General features: G+C 39.0%; 2 protein-coding genes across 2 annotated transcripts; both read right to left on the reverse strand.

Annotated features, from left to right (window-relative positions):
* Positions 1–9,226: 9,226 nt before the first annotated feature.
* ccl27a (chemokine (C-C motif) ligand 27a) lies at positions 9,227–10,512 on the reverse strand. The gene is made up of 3 exons (XM_076890962.1): positions 10,401–10,512; positions 9,932–10,049; positions 9,227–9,731 (listed from the first exon to the last, which is right to left on the reverse strand). The coding sequence occupies exons 1-3, from the start codon at positions 10,462–10,464 to the stop codon at positions 9,620–9,622; spliced, it is 294 nt and encodes a 97-aa protein (XP_076747077.1). The 5' UTR covers positions 10,465–10,512; the 3' UTR covers positions 9,227–9,619.
* A 2,118-nt stretch (positions 10,513–12,630) lies between these two features.
* avp (arginine vasopressin) lies at positions 12,631–14,286 on the reverse strand. The gene is made up of 3 exons (XM_004547147.2): positions 14,111–14,286; positions 13,334–13,538; positions 12,631–13,258 (listed from the first exon to the last, which is right to left on the reverse strand). The coding sequence occupies exons 1-3, from the start codon at positions 14,228–14,230 to the stop codon at positions 13,122–13,124; spliced, it is 462 nt and encodes a 153-aa protein (XP_004547204.1). The 5' UTR covers positions 14,231–14,286; the 3' UTR covers positions 12,631–13,121.
* Between the last annotated feature and the right edge of the window lie 3,473 nt (positions 14,287–17,759).

The following is a 17,759-nucleotide window of genomic DNA, read 5'->3' on the forward strand; positions in this document are numbered from 1 at the left end:
GCACAGGGGACAATAATTAATTGCTGGATCTTAGAATAATCATCAGTTTCCTTTTTAGTTTCTTTCAGGCTTTCAACGGTCATTTTCACAGCTTAACAATACAACACACGACATGAAAAACATTCGTAAGGTTTTTTGTGTGTGTTTATTTAAGTAAAATCCAGGACAAGAAAAGTTTTTTTTTAAAAAGCACTTGTGCGTGAAGAAGCTCCTCAGGCAAACGAAGAGAGCTTAATGTAATTATACTTTCCCACCTAACAGTGTTTTTGTTCTTCACTGTATGGAATGTACTCAAATAAATCAAACAAGCTTACTCATCCATTCTCAGAAGTTTCACAGCCTTTACTGTGACAGCTTCTTTTCAGCGGATTTGTGTGGACAGAGGTGGTAACAGGATCTGAGCACTATTAGGGGATAAGATCGAACAAGTCCCCAGTATACGTAAAGAAACTAGACTTTCTAGCATTACACAGACTTACAAAACTCTTTGTCTTGAGCCGAACCTTATGTCTTTTTATTTTGCTTATTGGTGGCAAATATAAAGCCATGTCTTTTGTTTTAAAGTTATCTTGAGCAATAGTTCTCTGGGCTTTCTGAAGGTCTTTCAGAGTTTTTCTTTGGACATTTCTTTTTCAGTCATTTTCATTCCAGTCCTTATAACTTTCAACGATTTCAGGGGAATGCTTTTTGACTTTGTTGAACCACTTAACAATGACATGTGAATCATCCAAGCACAAAAATGCACTTAACTCATTTCTTTAGTTTAATCTATGAAACATTCTAAAGCTATACAGTGTGGCATAAAATAGTATTTTTGCACCAATAAGGTGATTCTTAAGGAGCTATTAACTGAAACCATATCTTGTCATGATGTGCAGCTTAAAAAATTGGAGGAAAAAAATTGGCAAAAGTTTTATTTTAATCCCTCATGCAATACCACCCAGAAAGCATTTGATTGGCAATGGCTTAATTTTTCACTTTGACAATGATCCCAAACACACTGCTAGCACAGTAAAAGCTTACCTGGATAGAATAACACACAATGAAACACTATTATTAAATGGTAAATGGCCTGTATTTGTATAGCGCACTGACAGAGGCCTCCCTACATAATGACTGCGTCATTATGGGATCAGTGTGAGATCAACTTGACCTAGAATGAAACAAAGTGCAGCAAACATCCAACAGCTGTTCCTGAAGACTACTTAAGTTACAAGAAAGCTTGCCCCAAATAGGCGAAATACATTTTTGACAACACTCTTGCTCAACTGAAAAAAATTGTCTCAGTTATCAGTACTGTGCAAAAGTTTTAGTCAGGTGAGGAAAAAATGCTGAAAGCAAAGAATGCTTTCAAAAATGGAAGTGTTGCTCATTTATTTTCATCAATCAACAAAATGCAGTGAATCTAAATCAAATCAATATTTGGTGTGACCACCTTTTGCCTTCAAAACAGCATCAGTTCTTCTAGGTACACTTGCACACAGTTTTTGAAGGAACTCGGCTGGTAGGTTGTTCCAAACATCTTGGAGAACAAACCACAGATCTTCTGTGGATGTAGGCTTCCTCACATCCTTCTGTCTCTTTATGTAATCCCAGACACACTCGATGATGTTGAGATCAGGGCTCTGTGGAGGCTATGCTATCACGTCCAGTAGTTCTTGTTCTACTTCACACTGAAGATAGTTCTTTTTTTTTTTTTTTTTTTTTTTTTTTTTTTCTAGATGACATCAGAAACAGCAGTATGCGACATTACGTGATGGCAGAGCTTCAGTTCATCCTTTGTCTTTTTTTTTTTTTTTTTTTAATAAATAGGACAGGGGGAATGAATGAGAGAAAGAGGGGGAGAGAAAGAAAGAAAACCAAAGGGGAGAAGAGACGGTGAGAAGGGGGGGGGGGAAGAGAGAGAAAAAAAAAAAGAACTCCTGGGTCACCTGTATGGAGAAAAAAAAAAAACAAACAAAAAAAACAAACAGAGGAGACAGCAAACAACAAAGAGCAACATAATAATAGAGAAAACAAAGCACCATCACAATAAACTAGCTAGTCATAGATATCAATATTTACTAAATAATAAACGATATTGTGCAGCACGCAAGATAGACAGCGCACAGTGTGCTTTGAGGCAGCAGCCAAGAAAGCTTTAGTCCGCGTCTGTGAATACCCATGTGTGCATACCTGTGTGGATCAGCATGCTTGCATTCCAAAGGTTTCTCCATGTAATGATCTGCTAGGGAGTGTGGGGGGGCCACAGCCCCGTCCTCCAGGGTGTGAAGCGGGTATGGAGGAGATCAAAACTCCAGACATCCAGAGGCCCCCAGAACACAAGAGACCATGGAAGACCAACAGAGGGGCAGCCGCGCCACTGTTCCAGTAGGAGCTGAGGAGAGTCCCAGATGAAGGCTCGCCCAGCAGCCGCGGAGCAGAAGTCAGGGGGAGTTGCAGTGACGCGCCCATGAGCTCCGCCGGCCCCCAGCTGTGCCTGAGTGACCGAGCCCCAGGCCGAGAGGCCGGGGGCACCCCACCTCCAAAGGGGCCCGAGCGAGCCCCAGGCCCCAGGCCCCGACAAGCGGCCGCCAAGGAGTGAGCCGGTGTGTACCCGGACGCCCACCCCCAGACACAAAGAACCACCAACACACCGACACCTGAGGGAGTCCGCCACCGGCAGGGGAAGTGGTGGTGGGTGGAGATAGGCCTTAATGACTTTGTCTGTGTGTTTAGGCTAATTGTCCTCCTGCAAGAACACATTTGGGGCCACTAAGCAATCATTTATATCTCTGAAAACATTCCCTGAACACTCAAAGCTCTTTATAGAGCTTGCGTCATTCACCCATTCACACCCATTCATACAAGAACTTTTTCTTTACAGTTTGGAAGATATTGAGATATTAAAATTTGCAAGAAGAGTGGAACATGAATGACAATTCACTGACTCAGAAACATAGGTGTCTGAACTGAAGCCACAACAATCTATCAAATTTTGATTGTGACAGAGTTCGTTTATGTATTTAAGGAAGATTTGCGTGACACCAAACCAGCTTTGAGCTTGTCAGCACAGGGAAACACTATTACTAATGTCTGGTGCCAGAAAAGCAACAGACTGGCAGCAGATTCATGTAGTCATGGGGGCTGTTTATTCATTGATGAATGTACTTGCCTCTAGGGGATAAATCAGGGTTTCTTATCTGAGGATAACACTGAACCGAAAAAAAAGTCTTCCTTCTTTCCAGTAAGGACTTGGAGTTTCATTTCTAACAGCATTCTTAGACACTTGTTCTTCCATCCATTCATCCATTCGCTTATCCTTTTCAGGATCGCGGGGGGCACTGGAGCTGTCATAGGGCGAGATGCAGGGTACTCCCTGGACAGGTCGCCAGTCTATCGCAGGGCTAACACACAGGGACAGACAACCATTCGCACTCACATTCATTCGCACATTTACACCTAGTGGCAATTTGGATTATCCAATTAACCTATCCCCACAAGCTGCGTGTCTTTGGACGGTGGGAGGAAGCCGGATTACCCGGAGAGAACCCACACAAACACGGGGAGAACATGCAAACTCCACACAGAAAGACCCCGGCCTGATGGTGGAATTGAACTCAGCACCTTCCTACTGTGCGGCAACAGTGCTAACCACCGTGCCACCGTGCTGCTGTTATTTTGATCGTGACACGTTTCTGAAATGACTGAACATTGTTGCCCAGCAGCAACTTTGTTATCATAATGTGTCTATGCTGGTTGGCTGAACTATGGCTGGACCACTGACCACTCTTTCAGGTGCAGACAAAATAGAATAAAAGAATGATATGAATCACAGTTTAAAGTTTTTTTTTAAATTCTTAATGTATAAACACTTTTACAGGCTATGGCATACACTATTACATGCTGTAGAGTGGTATCTGTTAATTTTACGTTGTAATAGTAGTACTAGTGGTAATAATATCATCACATTAATGCATTAACACAAGAAGTACCACTGCAGGCAGTTGAGATGGGCTCAACTCAAACCAGTTCATGTAGTTTCATTTTTAATAATGCATAAAATGTAATGACACATTTTCTTAATATAAAGTGTGAGTATATGAAACCACAGTTGTACCTCTAAAAAGTACTTGAGTAAATGCAGTGTTGCTTTGTAACAGAGTTACAGTAGATAGCTTTTTAAGATCAAAAGAAAAGCAACAACAACAACCAAGCATGATGATGTATATCATATAACATCATATGTGAGAAACATGATACCCAGACATTTGGAGAAGTACGTTTTTTGTTCCACTCTTCTTCTCTTTCAATAGCTCCTCCAGGATTAGCTTCAGTCTCGGATCAACACACAGTGGCCTTTTGAAGCCTTTTACAAACACCCTGTGGGTCCACATAGAAACATAAATACATTTCAGTTTAACATAACAGTGCAAATGCAGTAACCCTAAGCAAAAATGAAGGAAAACTGCCTCTGGATAAAGTTTCTTTATTGGTGTTTATTTTTTACATTAAATTTTCATTTTATATGATGAATGCATGATGTTATAAGTAAATCATAACAAAACAAAATTACTGTCAATAATTCTCAAAACCTTCCTTTACCAATCATGTAATAACTACAATATTACCTGTAACCTTTTGGCACACTTAAGTAAACAAACACTTACACAAGTGCTCTGATGTCACAGGCACCGATTTCCTGCATCTCCCATCTCTGAATCTTCTTCAGCATATATCGTTTGATTTTTTGGTTTACTGTCATGCAGCAGCTTGGGATGCCAGCTGTAATGTGAGATTAAGACCAAATTTAAGAATTTTAAAAAGTATAAAACTAACATAATATAAAAAAATAAAAGAAAAAGACATTTGCTAGAGAATAATTGTGTGTCCATTCTAACAGGTCTCCAAAAAACACACAAACAAAATTTTTTTTTACAGTATTGCACTTTTATAAAAAGTTTATATATGTCTAATTTTTGTATTTTTAGCATCCTAAAACCAAACAGGGCTAGGTTTTTTGTTTTGTGCAATAGTCTTTGTGGTTAAACTGATCAGATAAGTCAGCTTAAAGTTAACTTTCTAAAACATATTTTTACTGGAATAATTTTATGCTTTAAAACAGCTGGATGAAGAAAAAACTGAAAAAACCCTCCAAAAACCAGCTGTGCTAAAATGCACATGCATCATCATCTTGTTTAAATCCCAGGAGGAATGTAGAGTCATTGCAATTTTCTCAGAAAAAATCTTTAAATGTGAACTTCTTATTTAGGACCTGAAGTATAATCTGTACAGTGCCAGTGCTCTCTTGGTTTCAGCATGTGTGTTTGCTCTGAGTGTCCTTACCTTCAGTGGAGGTGATGGCCAAGGCGCACAGACAAACAATCAAAAAGACAATTTTCACATCCATGATGGCAGAGCAAGTTTGGGGAGGCAACGTGCCCTTGATGTTTAAATACTGACAACAAAGCGTACATGTGCATCCACCCACCAACTGTCAGAAGGGAGTGTGTGAGCATGTGCTTTAACCAGTAAGAAGCTCTTTGAATGAAACACGATGCCTAAACATTAAAAACAGTAATAGTAATATAAATATCAAAAGGTTATTAAATGACTGCCATACTTAATTAAAAAATTTAATGAAGTGTTCCGTTCACTTTCAGCCCGATGTCTTGTTTAAATTGTTAGTGCTGTCAGTTACTGGAGTGCTTGACTCAGACTCTAACAGGCTCTAACAGGTCCAGTAACCACTCTTCAAACAGAATCCTATTGAACTGATGTGTATGGAATGAAAACACAAGTAGAGCCAACAGTCACGAAAGAACAATTGTCACTTTTAATACATCTCACTCTTTTTACTTTCTTTTCTGTGAAAACGTAGAGTCACAATCCCAACAGCATTTTTAGGTAGCTCAAATATTCTAATTACATTTTCACGATAACCACTTGGTCAATTTTTTCTTAAATGTCCAATGTTACTAAAAGCTATTTGCAGTATTTGGTCTTTTCTCATTGCTTTAATATTAGTGAGTGGAAGTTACTGAGTTTTTTGCTTTAGCCACACACAAAGAAACATTTACTTAACAAAGACTTTGGTGTCTACATTGCTTTTCTCTGTACTTTTATGGCTTTGTTTATCATTAGAGTTCTGGTGTTTGGGGGATTATTTAGACCCTTTCATTTTGGAGTTGCCCGTCCTACCCAGTGTTTCCTATTGCGTAAAGTTGTCTTGTATTGCTTGTTCTAACTGTATTTGTTGCTTCCTGGTTTATTTTGACACCAGTTATTTTCCGTGCCTTGCATCCAGATTCATTAGGTTAATTGTCTTCAGCTGTGTTTTCACCTGTTTCCCATTTCCTTCATAACCTCGTGTGTTTATATTGTATGAGTCTCCCTCTGTCCACTGTTGCCTTTGTTTTGTGCTTTTTTAATACTTTAAAGTATTCCACATTAAAGCTGCACTTCAAGTTTATTTGGGTCCATATCCTGCCCATTAAACTTTTGATGTTGCTGCGTATCTGAAATGATTGAATATCATTAGCTTTGTTATCATAATATCTCTCTGCTAGTTTCACTATGGCTGGACAATCTTGACTGCTCTTTGCATGTGTAGATAAAGTAAAAGAAAAAATACAGCACACCTCGCTGTGACATTTTATTAATTCTGTTTGTATATATGCAGTAGAACAAGATATACCTGGAGTACTGAACAGTTTAAAAATGGATACAATACTACAAAAATACCCAATGAAATGCCCGAGAATGATATGTGTCAATGCTGGATTCTATGTTACAAACCATCACTATAAATGTCTTAACTTGTAAGCAGTAGTCTTACAGGCAGCTGAGATGGAGACAAATCTAACTGACTCGTGTACCTTTAGTAATAGCAATTTGTGAAAAGTGATGACATCTATATGGTATTTGGGTAAAACATCAGAATATAAAATAATAGTAGTACCTCTAAAATGTACCTGAGTACATGCAAAGTTTCTTAGCAACAGAGTTACAGTAGCAGATAGCTGCCTTTAAGATCAAAATAAAAGAAAACAATTACACGAAGGCTCTTGAAACTCTTGAAAACACCAGATGATATGAAGATTCCTGGAGAAGAGAGTTTCTGTTCCACACCCTACGATCTTTTTATCTTCATCCTCTTCAGTCTTCGGAGCTCACTAGGATGAGCACATATTGGCTTTTCATAGCCCTTTAGGTAAAGCCTGTGGATGCACAAGAAAACACGATTATGTTTCAGTTTAAGATAATAACACAAATATTTATGTAACTCCGAGTAAGATCAAATAGAGATAGAATCTGGTGACAAAGTTTATTTCTTGATCAGTCTTGATCATTATAAAATTCATACAGTAGAGATTATCAGTGCATGTTATGTTATCGATGATCATGTGATGATCAAAATTACCCGTAACCTGTGGTTAAACTAATCGGATGAGTAATTTTAACACTTACACAAGTGCTTTGATTTCACATTCGCCGCTGCTTTTCTGCATCTCCCATCTTTGAACGTTCATCAGTGTCCGTGGCCGGATTTTTTTCTTTGTATGTAAGCAGCATTTTGGAATTCCAGCTGTAACATGAGATTAAAACCAAAATATGGAAATTACATTATGTTTTCTTTGATTAAAAAACGTATATAGAGATCATTTTCTTCCATGATAGTTACTCTGAGGATGTGCGTCCTTACTAACATTGCTCCAAAAGAGACACCCCCCCCACACACACACACACACCTTAGTCTAAACATTCATGTTTTTACAGACCAGTTACCGATGTCTACTTTTTTCCCGAGAGCAGAGCGCGTTTTTTGGAACACCATGAAACAGAACAGAGCTCAGCATTTTGTATTGTGCAATGGTGGTTGTGGTTAAACTGAGCAGATGAGTCAGCTGAACGTTAGCATGCTGAAACAAATTTTTATTGGATTTTTTATTGGAATAATTTCAGGCCAAAACAGACAACTGTATTCATCTTATCTTGACTTCAACATTAATGTGCTTGCCACACACATGCCCTTTTCTCTCAAAACAGCTTTAAATGTGAGCTCATTTATTTATTTAGGATGTACCTGACGTATGATCTGTGAAGCGCCAGTACTCTCTTGGTTTTTGCATGTGTGTTTGCTCTGAGTGTCCTTACCTTCACTGGAGGTGATGGCCAAAATGCACAGACAAACAATCACAAGGACAACTTTCACATCCATGATGGCAGAGCAAGTTTGGGGAGGAAACGTGTCCTTGGTGTTTAAATACTGACACATATCTGCGCACCCACCCACCAACACTGAGACGTGTATGAACACGTACTTTAACCAGTCAGTAGCTCTTTGAAAAAATCATGTTGCCAAAATCATAACAGTGATAAAGGTAAATATAAAGTTTATTGGACAGTACTCGAATGCTTTATAAAAATTCATCTTACATTCACCTTTACCTCTGTGCTTAAACTATCAGTGAACAGCAGGCTAATGTATTGTCCACAAGTTCAGACATGTGTAATAACGATTATTTAAACAGAATCTGACTCATGGAAATTGAATTAGAGAAAGAATATGGGTCACTTTTAAAAGGTTAAAAGGAATGTCGTGCACCTTTTTCTTTTTTGGAGAACTAGACAGCAGCAGTGACATGCAGGAACGGGTCTGGGCCAGACATAGCTCCAGGCCCCTGCGGCACCTTTAGAACAGCTCAACTAAGTGAGCTATAGTAACACACCACAGTGTGTGGTTGGTGTTTTTCTTCTTCTTCTTCTTCTTCTTCTTTTTTAACATTTTATCAAATACCTCTAGTATGTGGAAACTATTTGGAGTAGGTCATATTTTTCCAGAGCTTCAATATAAGTGAATAGCAGAGGCCAGTTTCCTTTTTAAAGGGATTTCTCAAGGAATGGTTTCCTGCAACCAACATTTATGAAAGACACTTCCCGAAATGACTGAATGTGGTTGGCAAAAGCAGCTTTGCTACCATGATGCAATTTTATTTAAGCTTAACATGGAAGCTACTTGTCACAAAAGGTCGTGACACCAGGTAGTACAAGATTTTTGATTTGACTTCCTGACACAACCTTGTCTCTAGTTGGAACTGAACCAGCAGCCCTTCTTAACTGTGTTAACTACTACACTATCAAGCTGCGTGCTGGTAGTCTAATGATGGCTTGATGATCATAACTACTATATATTTGCAGATTAATAGAAAACAAAGTAAAAGAAAAATAGACATCACACTTTACAGTGTTTTAAAAAACATCTATTTGCATCAGCGCAGTGGTACAAGATATAGTTGCATCATTAAACAGTTTAAAAAGTTTTAGTACACTGTAAAAAAATACTCCATTACTTCATATTCTATTACATGCAAACCTATGTTTTTTCTTACATATAGCATAATACACTTAAAGTAGCAACTCAGAAGTAGGATGGTGTCTGTCAATGTAAAACTAAAATATAGTAGCAGAAGTAATATGATATTACTGTACTAATGCCTTAACATGTAAGCAATGTTGCTGCAGGCAGCTGAGGTGGAACTAAATGATAATTATTACATAATAAAAACTCTGAAAAACACCTTTTGTGGGAAACATGACACATGAACATCTGGAGAAGACGTTTCTTCCGCTCCTTGTCCTAGGAAGGACGTCGGCGCGCCATCTGGTCCTTTATTTTCAGAATGGTCTTCAGTTTTGGCTTCACATTGGGATGAGCACATACTGGCTTTTTGAAGTTCTTTACATACAGTCTGTGGATGCACAAGGAAAAGCAATTAAATACAAATATTAATGTAACCTGAAGTAAAAGGTATTAGCTTACAGTTTGATTACTGATCATTATTTAACTGAAACTGTGCAGCTGAGGAATGCATGATTACATGAATTATGTATCATGTAATAACTACAAAATTACCTGTAACCTTTTGGAAAATTAGTTTTCAACACTTACACAAGTGCTTGGATGTCACAGGCACTGTTGCTTTCCTGCATCTCCCATCTTTGAACGTTCATCAGTATTCGTGGCCGGATGTCACTCTTTGTATTTATGCAGCATTTTGGAATTCCAGCTGTAAGGTATAACCAAATGTAATGTATGCTTTTATGGAGCCTCATAAAACTGAACAGGATTAAACATTTCATGTCATGTAACAGTGGTCATTGTTAAACAGATAAGAAGCATTATACAAAATGTCTTTAAAAACACTGTATGAACACTAAAATTATTGAAAAAACAGACAAGTGTTTTCACCATTTCTAAACTTTAGGAGGAATGTGGTAATCACACAGCTGCACACATAAAGAGCTCTAAGTGTCAATTTATTTACTTATTTTGGATGCACCTGATGTATAAATCAGTGCATATTCAGTCCAAATGTCTCCTTGATTTTGCCAAATGTATTTGGCCTGAGTGTCCTTACCTTCACTGGAGGTGATGGCCAAAGTGCACAGACAAACAATCACAAACCCAACTTTCACATCCATGATGGCAGAGCAAGTGTGGGGAGGTAACGTGTCTTTGGTGTTTAAATACTGACACAGAGGTCCTGCACATGCCTGTGCACACACCTACGAAGATCCAGAGAAGCACATGTGAACATCTGCTAGCATCTCTTTGAATGGAACTCGGTAATTAAAATGCATTGAAAGGGTATTAGTATAGTATTGGTATTAGTAAAGTATTTACGAAAAGAAAAGTTACTTTCGTTTCCAGCTTAACTCGTTGTTCAAACAGTCAGTGCTCATAAATACAGGTATGATGCGCCAAGGCAGGCTCTGACAGGTTTAATCACCACTCTTTGAACAGAATCTTACTTGACTGATTGATATGAAATTTAAAAAAAATGGACGACACACCCAGAGTCAACATTCAATACAGTTCACTGCTAAAGGTCAAATTAGAACACAAAGAACGTCAGATTTCAGTCTTTTCAGGGATATTTTCCAAGTCTGGGGACAAATTAAGATGTGTGATTAGCGCAAAGCTCGGTAATAACATTTAATAACTGATTAATTTTGTTGTTAAGAGTTCAAGTGGCACTTTGAAGTACTGATCATGCAGGAAACTTGACACTTTTTACCCTTTAATGAATGCGCATGAGCAAGATTGTGTTGATGAACTCAACTTTTGGGCACACAAATAAATAAACAAATAAAAAATGCACGGTTAAGTCATTTTAAAAGTGTCGTCCTGTTTTCCAACCTCTTTAGAGCCAAGGTTCATTTTGTACCCAGGTGTGGTTTTCAACTCTTACGTGTTGTGCAATTTAACTGAGCGTGCAAGCATACAGTATAATTACTGAGAAAAAAAGAAAAGAAAAACATGCTGAAAGGAATTCTTCTGGTTGCACCAATGTCAATGAGTGACTTCTTGGCAGTTTATTTTAAAGGTGGGAACATTGGTAAGTCAGTAGGAGTCATAACTGACAAATAAAAACGGTGTCTGTAGGATGTTTGCGCTTGATTTGCACTTTTGATCCAATGGCTAATAGCTCCCCAATACCACCTAAGGCCTTTGAATCGCAGCACTTTATGATTTATGGGATCTTGCTTCCCAACTGTCTTTGCCTTTGTGACATAGATGTATTGACTGAGGTTTGAATCTCTCTGACATGTTTTGTTCCGTGAATGAGATCTGGAGGATTTGCTTTGGTTTTAATGATAAGCCTCTGTAGTCTAGTGCGACTCCTCTGTTTAGCTAATGAAAACAGTGTTCAGTAACCAAAGTCTACAAAATACATCATTTGTTAACCACGAATGAGAATGTGTTGAACTAGCTAAAGATAAGGGATGATTCACACATTCACTCTTGAAGCACTTTATTTGTGTCAGTTCCATGGCCAATTTAGTATTGTCATTTAACCTTACAGACATGTCTTTAAACTGTGGGAGGAGGCTGGAGTATCTGGAGGAAATCCACGCAAGGCACAGTGAGAACACACATACTCCACACAGACAGGCCCCGACTGATATTTGAACCAATCGTCTTCTTGCTGTGAGGTGACAGTGCATGACATTGCCACCCACGTGTAGGTTCCCCTTGTGCTACTAAAACAGCTCCGAGCTGTTTTGTCATCATGGTGTGACAGTGGCTGGGGTCTGAAACCTGGGGAATTGGCAGCAGGTCTATTTGTATCTGTGGGTTTTGAGGCGTCTCCTTCATAGTGTGGAGCACAAGATGAGTCACACATAAAATGACTTTCCAAAAGTTTAGGATTTTTGACGTGCCACACAGGTATTGAGTCAATCAAAGAACATAACTGTCAAAATCTGGGAGGTCCTGCATCTAGTGCCAACTGGATTGAAAAACAGTGCAGACAAACTGCCAGCACATACAGATTTGGCAGCAAATTAGCATTCACACAGACGGGAGTCTGATAGTTAGAAACCACTATCTTTCATCTACGCAAATTATACATGTTGGTACACAGTGCTGAGTTATATGGTTGGAGGATATGAATGCATCAATGCAGTCAGTTTATGTAATTCCTTGAGCAGCTAATCTGTGTGCAAAACAGTTTTGATCGAAACTGATTAAATTACAGCAATTACCATTCCTGATTACTCTGTGGTTATTGTTGTGGTTCCTTTGACTGTCGCTTTCTTTCGCACACTCAAGAGTATTCTGGGAAATGAGGAATCAGAAGAGCCTTTTTGGCATTCTTTCATTCTGTATTGTTTCTCCCATTTTTAATATACAACAATATTTCTACTACACAAGAAGCAACTGATCAAGCATTGACATTCTGCTGTTTTACCTGGATGCCTGTATCAACTGTAATCTTTAACCTCTGACTTATTTACAATGTGCTCTACTATATCTCAGTTTTGAAATTGGAGCTCTCGGGTGTCTTCTTATAGAGAATAAACTTTGTTTACAGTATGTGCATTAGTATATACATTTTTTAGGGGGGAGCACACATGAAACCTAATGTTTTCCTATCAATTAATGTGGTTCTTCTCCCCTTGTATTTTTAGCCCAGCTAATCAGAAAGACACTTCAAACAGAAACAGTAATAGAACCAAGAAAATTTAAATTGTTCAGAGTTCAGATCCCAAGGCTTATAGTGGAACATGGATGAACTTCATTTCTGTTGCAGTTCCAGGTCTTGAGCAGCAGATGGACGCCCACACATAAAATATCAGTACTCATTCTGTCCTCTGGCAGCCACATGGAGAAGACGCATCAGCAGCTCTGTTGGTGAGCTTCTTTCAGAGCCGTGGACTGGATCTGTGGCCTCTGTCTCTCCCACGCAGTCAGAGTCCACCATACAGCCCTCTGAAAAGAAGAAAAACAAGAAATGAAGTTCATATCTTACATGTCAACATGTCAATCAATCAGACCAGTTCGTACCAGAATTGCAGCAGAATCCAGAAATAGCGCAGTGCCCTCCCTCAGACCCACAGGATCTCCCTCCTGCCTGGCAGGGGGTGAGCAGGTAGTTCTCCTCCACACAGTGAGCTGTTTCTGGGGAGCCAAGCAGGCAGCCGAAACCGTCCCCACAGCAGATACTGGGGCCAAAGCAGCGGCCCCTGTCTCCAGGGCCACAAGACTTGCACTGGAGGAGAATGGAATTGAATTTAGCAGTATTATTTTCTGTTATATTATATCATATTACAAGACCAATGATACTTTCACGTTCTTTTCCATCTTGTATTCAACAAAATCAACATTCATTGCATTGCCTCAGCAGAAGAATTATAGCAATATGAGCATGTGAAATAAGTCACAACCATTTTCTTTCCTACAGTCTCTCACTGTAAATCAGTATTTTTAAACTACATGAGTAATATCTAATTTGTGACTTTAAAAAAGGTTCAATTGAGTTGGTGTTATTTTTTTTTAAATCTTTCCATAAGTGACTTTTATTTTTTATCAGTATGATTTCTCTTCCGTTTTTATTAAAATCTGATATACCCAGTAAACCACTCACATTTTGATCCCATAACATCCATTGCACGCTCGGTTTCGCTTATTTAAAGGCTGCTTAGCATTCCTTTAATTTTGTGAATTGCTGGACCGTTTTTTCTTGACCGTTTGTTCTAATGTTATAGGCTAAAGCCAATTTAGAATCAAACACAGCCAGTTAAAGAATAAGCATGCTGTCTTAGCAGAAAGAACAATGCTCACCTGTCTGATTCCAGTTTCAGTCAGCGCTCGCTTCCCTCCTCGGGGGCAGTTCTGGATGTAGCAGGCGGAGGAGAACGCAAGGAGTCCTAGGACGCACAGGGGGAACAAGGAGTGAGGCATCGCTGTCGGTTTGGAGTGAGCGCCGCGCTGCACCTGTGTGTCCTCCGCCGGTGTGGATGTCTGTCTGGTACTGCGGTCATTTCTCACTTATAAGCAGATGGACATGTTTGACAAAGCGATTGATTCCTGACGTCACTTTCGTCCCCGTTGCGCTCTCTCCGCAGGGATGCGCGCCCGAAGGCCACCGGTGTGCGCGCGACGCGTGCGCGAGAGGTCGCCACAGATGTGGCTCTGCATCGGATGTGTGCCATCTAACAAATCTACACAAAAACAGACACGACAGCAGAAGATACAATTTCTGTATTCAGCACTGCGCCTATTTGTAATAACTTTGAATAATTTCACCCCCCGCTTTGACTGACACACTGAAAACGGCAAAACATGAACAACTAATTGGAGTTTGCGAACAATTTATTAGCCCAAATTAACCGCAATGAGGGGGAATAATGAAGAACATTTAATGATCATGCACAGTTCGTCACTGTGTGTAGTTTTCACTTTTAGATTAAGACAAATGTGGTAGCATCATGACAACAGAGGTCACACAAATTATGTTCCAGACTTAATGTAAAACTAGTGGGTGTAATGATCCTAACCAGAGTAGCATTTTCAAATAAACATATTACACCTTGATTATTCCTTTCAGCGTCTTGTTGCATGCTCGGGGTTGCATCTCTCTTATTAGCTGTTGTTATACTAATCAGCAGTTAAATGAGAAATGGCAAAACTGAGCATCAAAGGCTGCAGGTCCAGGTGTGAAGCTCTTTAATTAGAGTCACAGCATTCAAAGCTCATCCTTCAGTGAATCTAAATCTCATTAAACTTTACAGTACTCCAAATGTGAAAGAAAAAGTTTTACAGAATTTACTTTCAAACATTTCTCTCATGATCTGCGGCAGCAGATCAAGTGGAGCAGAGAGAGGACTCAAAGGCAGACACTGGCTTTAACAGAAGGTGAGCAGTTTATTCAGAGCGTTTGGCAAAACGGTACAAAAATAAGAAATGCAAATTTTCGTGAAAACATAAACTGCAACAATAGGAACATGGAGACACAGGGGGTATGCGAAAAGACGCTCTGACGGAGGAAAACAGAGACAATAAATACAGTGAGGGGTGATCAGGGGAGTGGAAACAAATGGGACCACAGCAGGAAGAAAGAGGACATAACGAGACAGGAGACGCAGCACTGAACGCAACACACAAGAGACAAGAACTATCAAAATAAAACAGGAAGTAGCTCGAACACCGAGACCCAGACAAACAGGACTATAGGAGGCCCTAAAGTGCCAAAATCAAAATAGAGACATAACTAAGACTCAGTGAAAAAATGTTTGTCATTAAATACATGAAAGTATCAACAATAAATACTCTTTCATGTATGTGTTTATTTTACTTTACAAAAATTTCTGTGTATTTTTTTTTACAACTATCTCTAGGTTTACAGAGAATGATCCAATAAGCGAAAAATAGTGAGCTCCAGTGAGCAGGAGTTCTCTGGGTGAACATGCCATGTTGACACCAAACGTGAGAGGAAAATAGCCAGACTGGCTTGAGCTGATAGGGGAGCAGCAAGAATTCAAATTAGAGTTGATTAAACGCAAGGTATGCAGCAGAGCACCTCTGTAAGCACAACAGATGCAGAAGACCACACCGGGTCCCACCCTTGTCAGCTGAGAACAGGAAAATGGGCGAACGTTTCCTGATCACTCTCAATTTCTACTGATTGTTGGATCATAATTTGACATAAACAACATGTAAACGTAGCTCCATCCTGGCTGTTTTTTCATGTGTAAGGGACATTGTTCTGGCACAATTTGGGCCCTTCAGCACCAGTTGAGCAATATTTAAATGCCACAGCCTATTTGAGTATTGCTCCTGACCATGTCCATCCCATTATGAAGGGATGAAGTCTCTACCCACAAGCCATCGGGCTACTGAATTGCTGAAATATTGAACAGTTTATTTTGCACAATCACTATACACACTGTACTTTTATATGCCACTATCTCTGCACTACAGCTGCTACAGTATTTCAGTATTCTGTATTTATTTATTGTAGTCTTTTTTATAAATATATATTTTCTTTATTTTTATACTTTTTCTTATTTATATCTAGGCATTGCTTATGCGCAATATTGAGAGGGCTCTGAGCCTAAGAATTCCATTACTGGTAGTTATGTGCCATTATTTCCTGTATATGACAAATAAAACCTTAAAACATGTGACGACATGGCACCTGGTAGTTACAGAGTGTACCTAAGAAATTTTCTGTTAAAAGTAAATGGTTGTTTCCAGTGAAGAATTACCAGAGAGAATACATTTCTCACATTTTTCAGATTAATCAATGCTAATATTAATTTTCTTAGTATGTTTTCATTCATTTAGTGGTATAATAACTGATCTATTAAGTCACATGTTTACTTGTATTTATGGCAGTTTTAGTCTTCTGCAGAAATTTCTTGATGCCTCTAATACGGTGTATAATAAGAAAAGTTTACAAACAATAAGAGTTCACAACATAAGCAAAGTTTTTGTCTAATAAGTGTATAAAGTCAGTGACTTTGACTAATACAGTGTGATTCAGTATCATTTAAGCACTTTAACCACCACTTGTATCGGAAACAGTGAAGCCCATGTCTTCATTTCACATGCAGAACTGACTCCTGTCTTTTCTCTTACTGAGCGGATACAGGATCACGACCTTGATTAAGCTTAATGCTGTCAAGGAAAGCAACATACAGATTATGCTATTTGTGATGGTGAACACCAACTAAATACTGTTTGCCTCACATTTCTCCGTTTAACCCTTCTGTGCACAATAACTCAGGCTTGTAAAGGGTAATTAGCTTCAAGAGTTCAGAGGGTAGTGAAAGAACACATGGGCAAGGAGGTGGTGCAGCCTCCTAACGTAAAACTGCTCCTTAAAAAGAAACCTGAAACCTAATGTAATCTAGTGTCAGTATTTCATACTACCTGAAATACCAACATAAAGGTTATTGTTAATATCACATAAATATATTTAGAACTAGTACATGATGTGTCTGGATGTTCTTATTATTCCATCTTCTGCCTGCGTTCACCCATTTAAGACAGCAAAACAAGGCAAGGAACAAAGATAAGGACAAAGAACACATGACATCAGGAGGTCAGCTGAACACGACACTGTCTCCTTCTTCACAATGACCACATAACCTTGGTTGGACTCAATTTCTACTTAAATTCTTTTGGTCTCCTGCTTCTGTGCCCAAACATTTTCTAGTCAAATGCATCCACGTAGAGAGCGGCCACACAAAGACTGCAGACCCAAGGCTGCAAGTACACTTCAGCGCTTGATGAAAAGAAAGAAAGAGGGGGTGGAGGAGATAAAGAACAGGACTTTATCCACACTATATTTTTTACAATATTTGCAAAGGTCTTTGCTTTCAGAGATGTCCTTTCCTGATCTGTGGAGATTAATAAAACAGGCCTGTGTGATCTGATATTGTGACAATATGAGTGTAAGAAGATGTGAAGAAATACAATTCACTGC

Source organism: Maylandia zebra, linkage group LG12 (genome assembly GCF_041146795.1).
Source record: "Maylandia zebra isolate NMK-2024a linkage group LG12, Mzebra_GT3a, whole genome shotgun sequence".
NCBI classification, from domain to species: domain Eukaryota; kingdom Metazoa; phylum Chordata; class Actinopteri; order Cichliformes; family Cichlidae; genus Maylandia; species Maylandia zebra.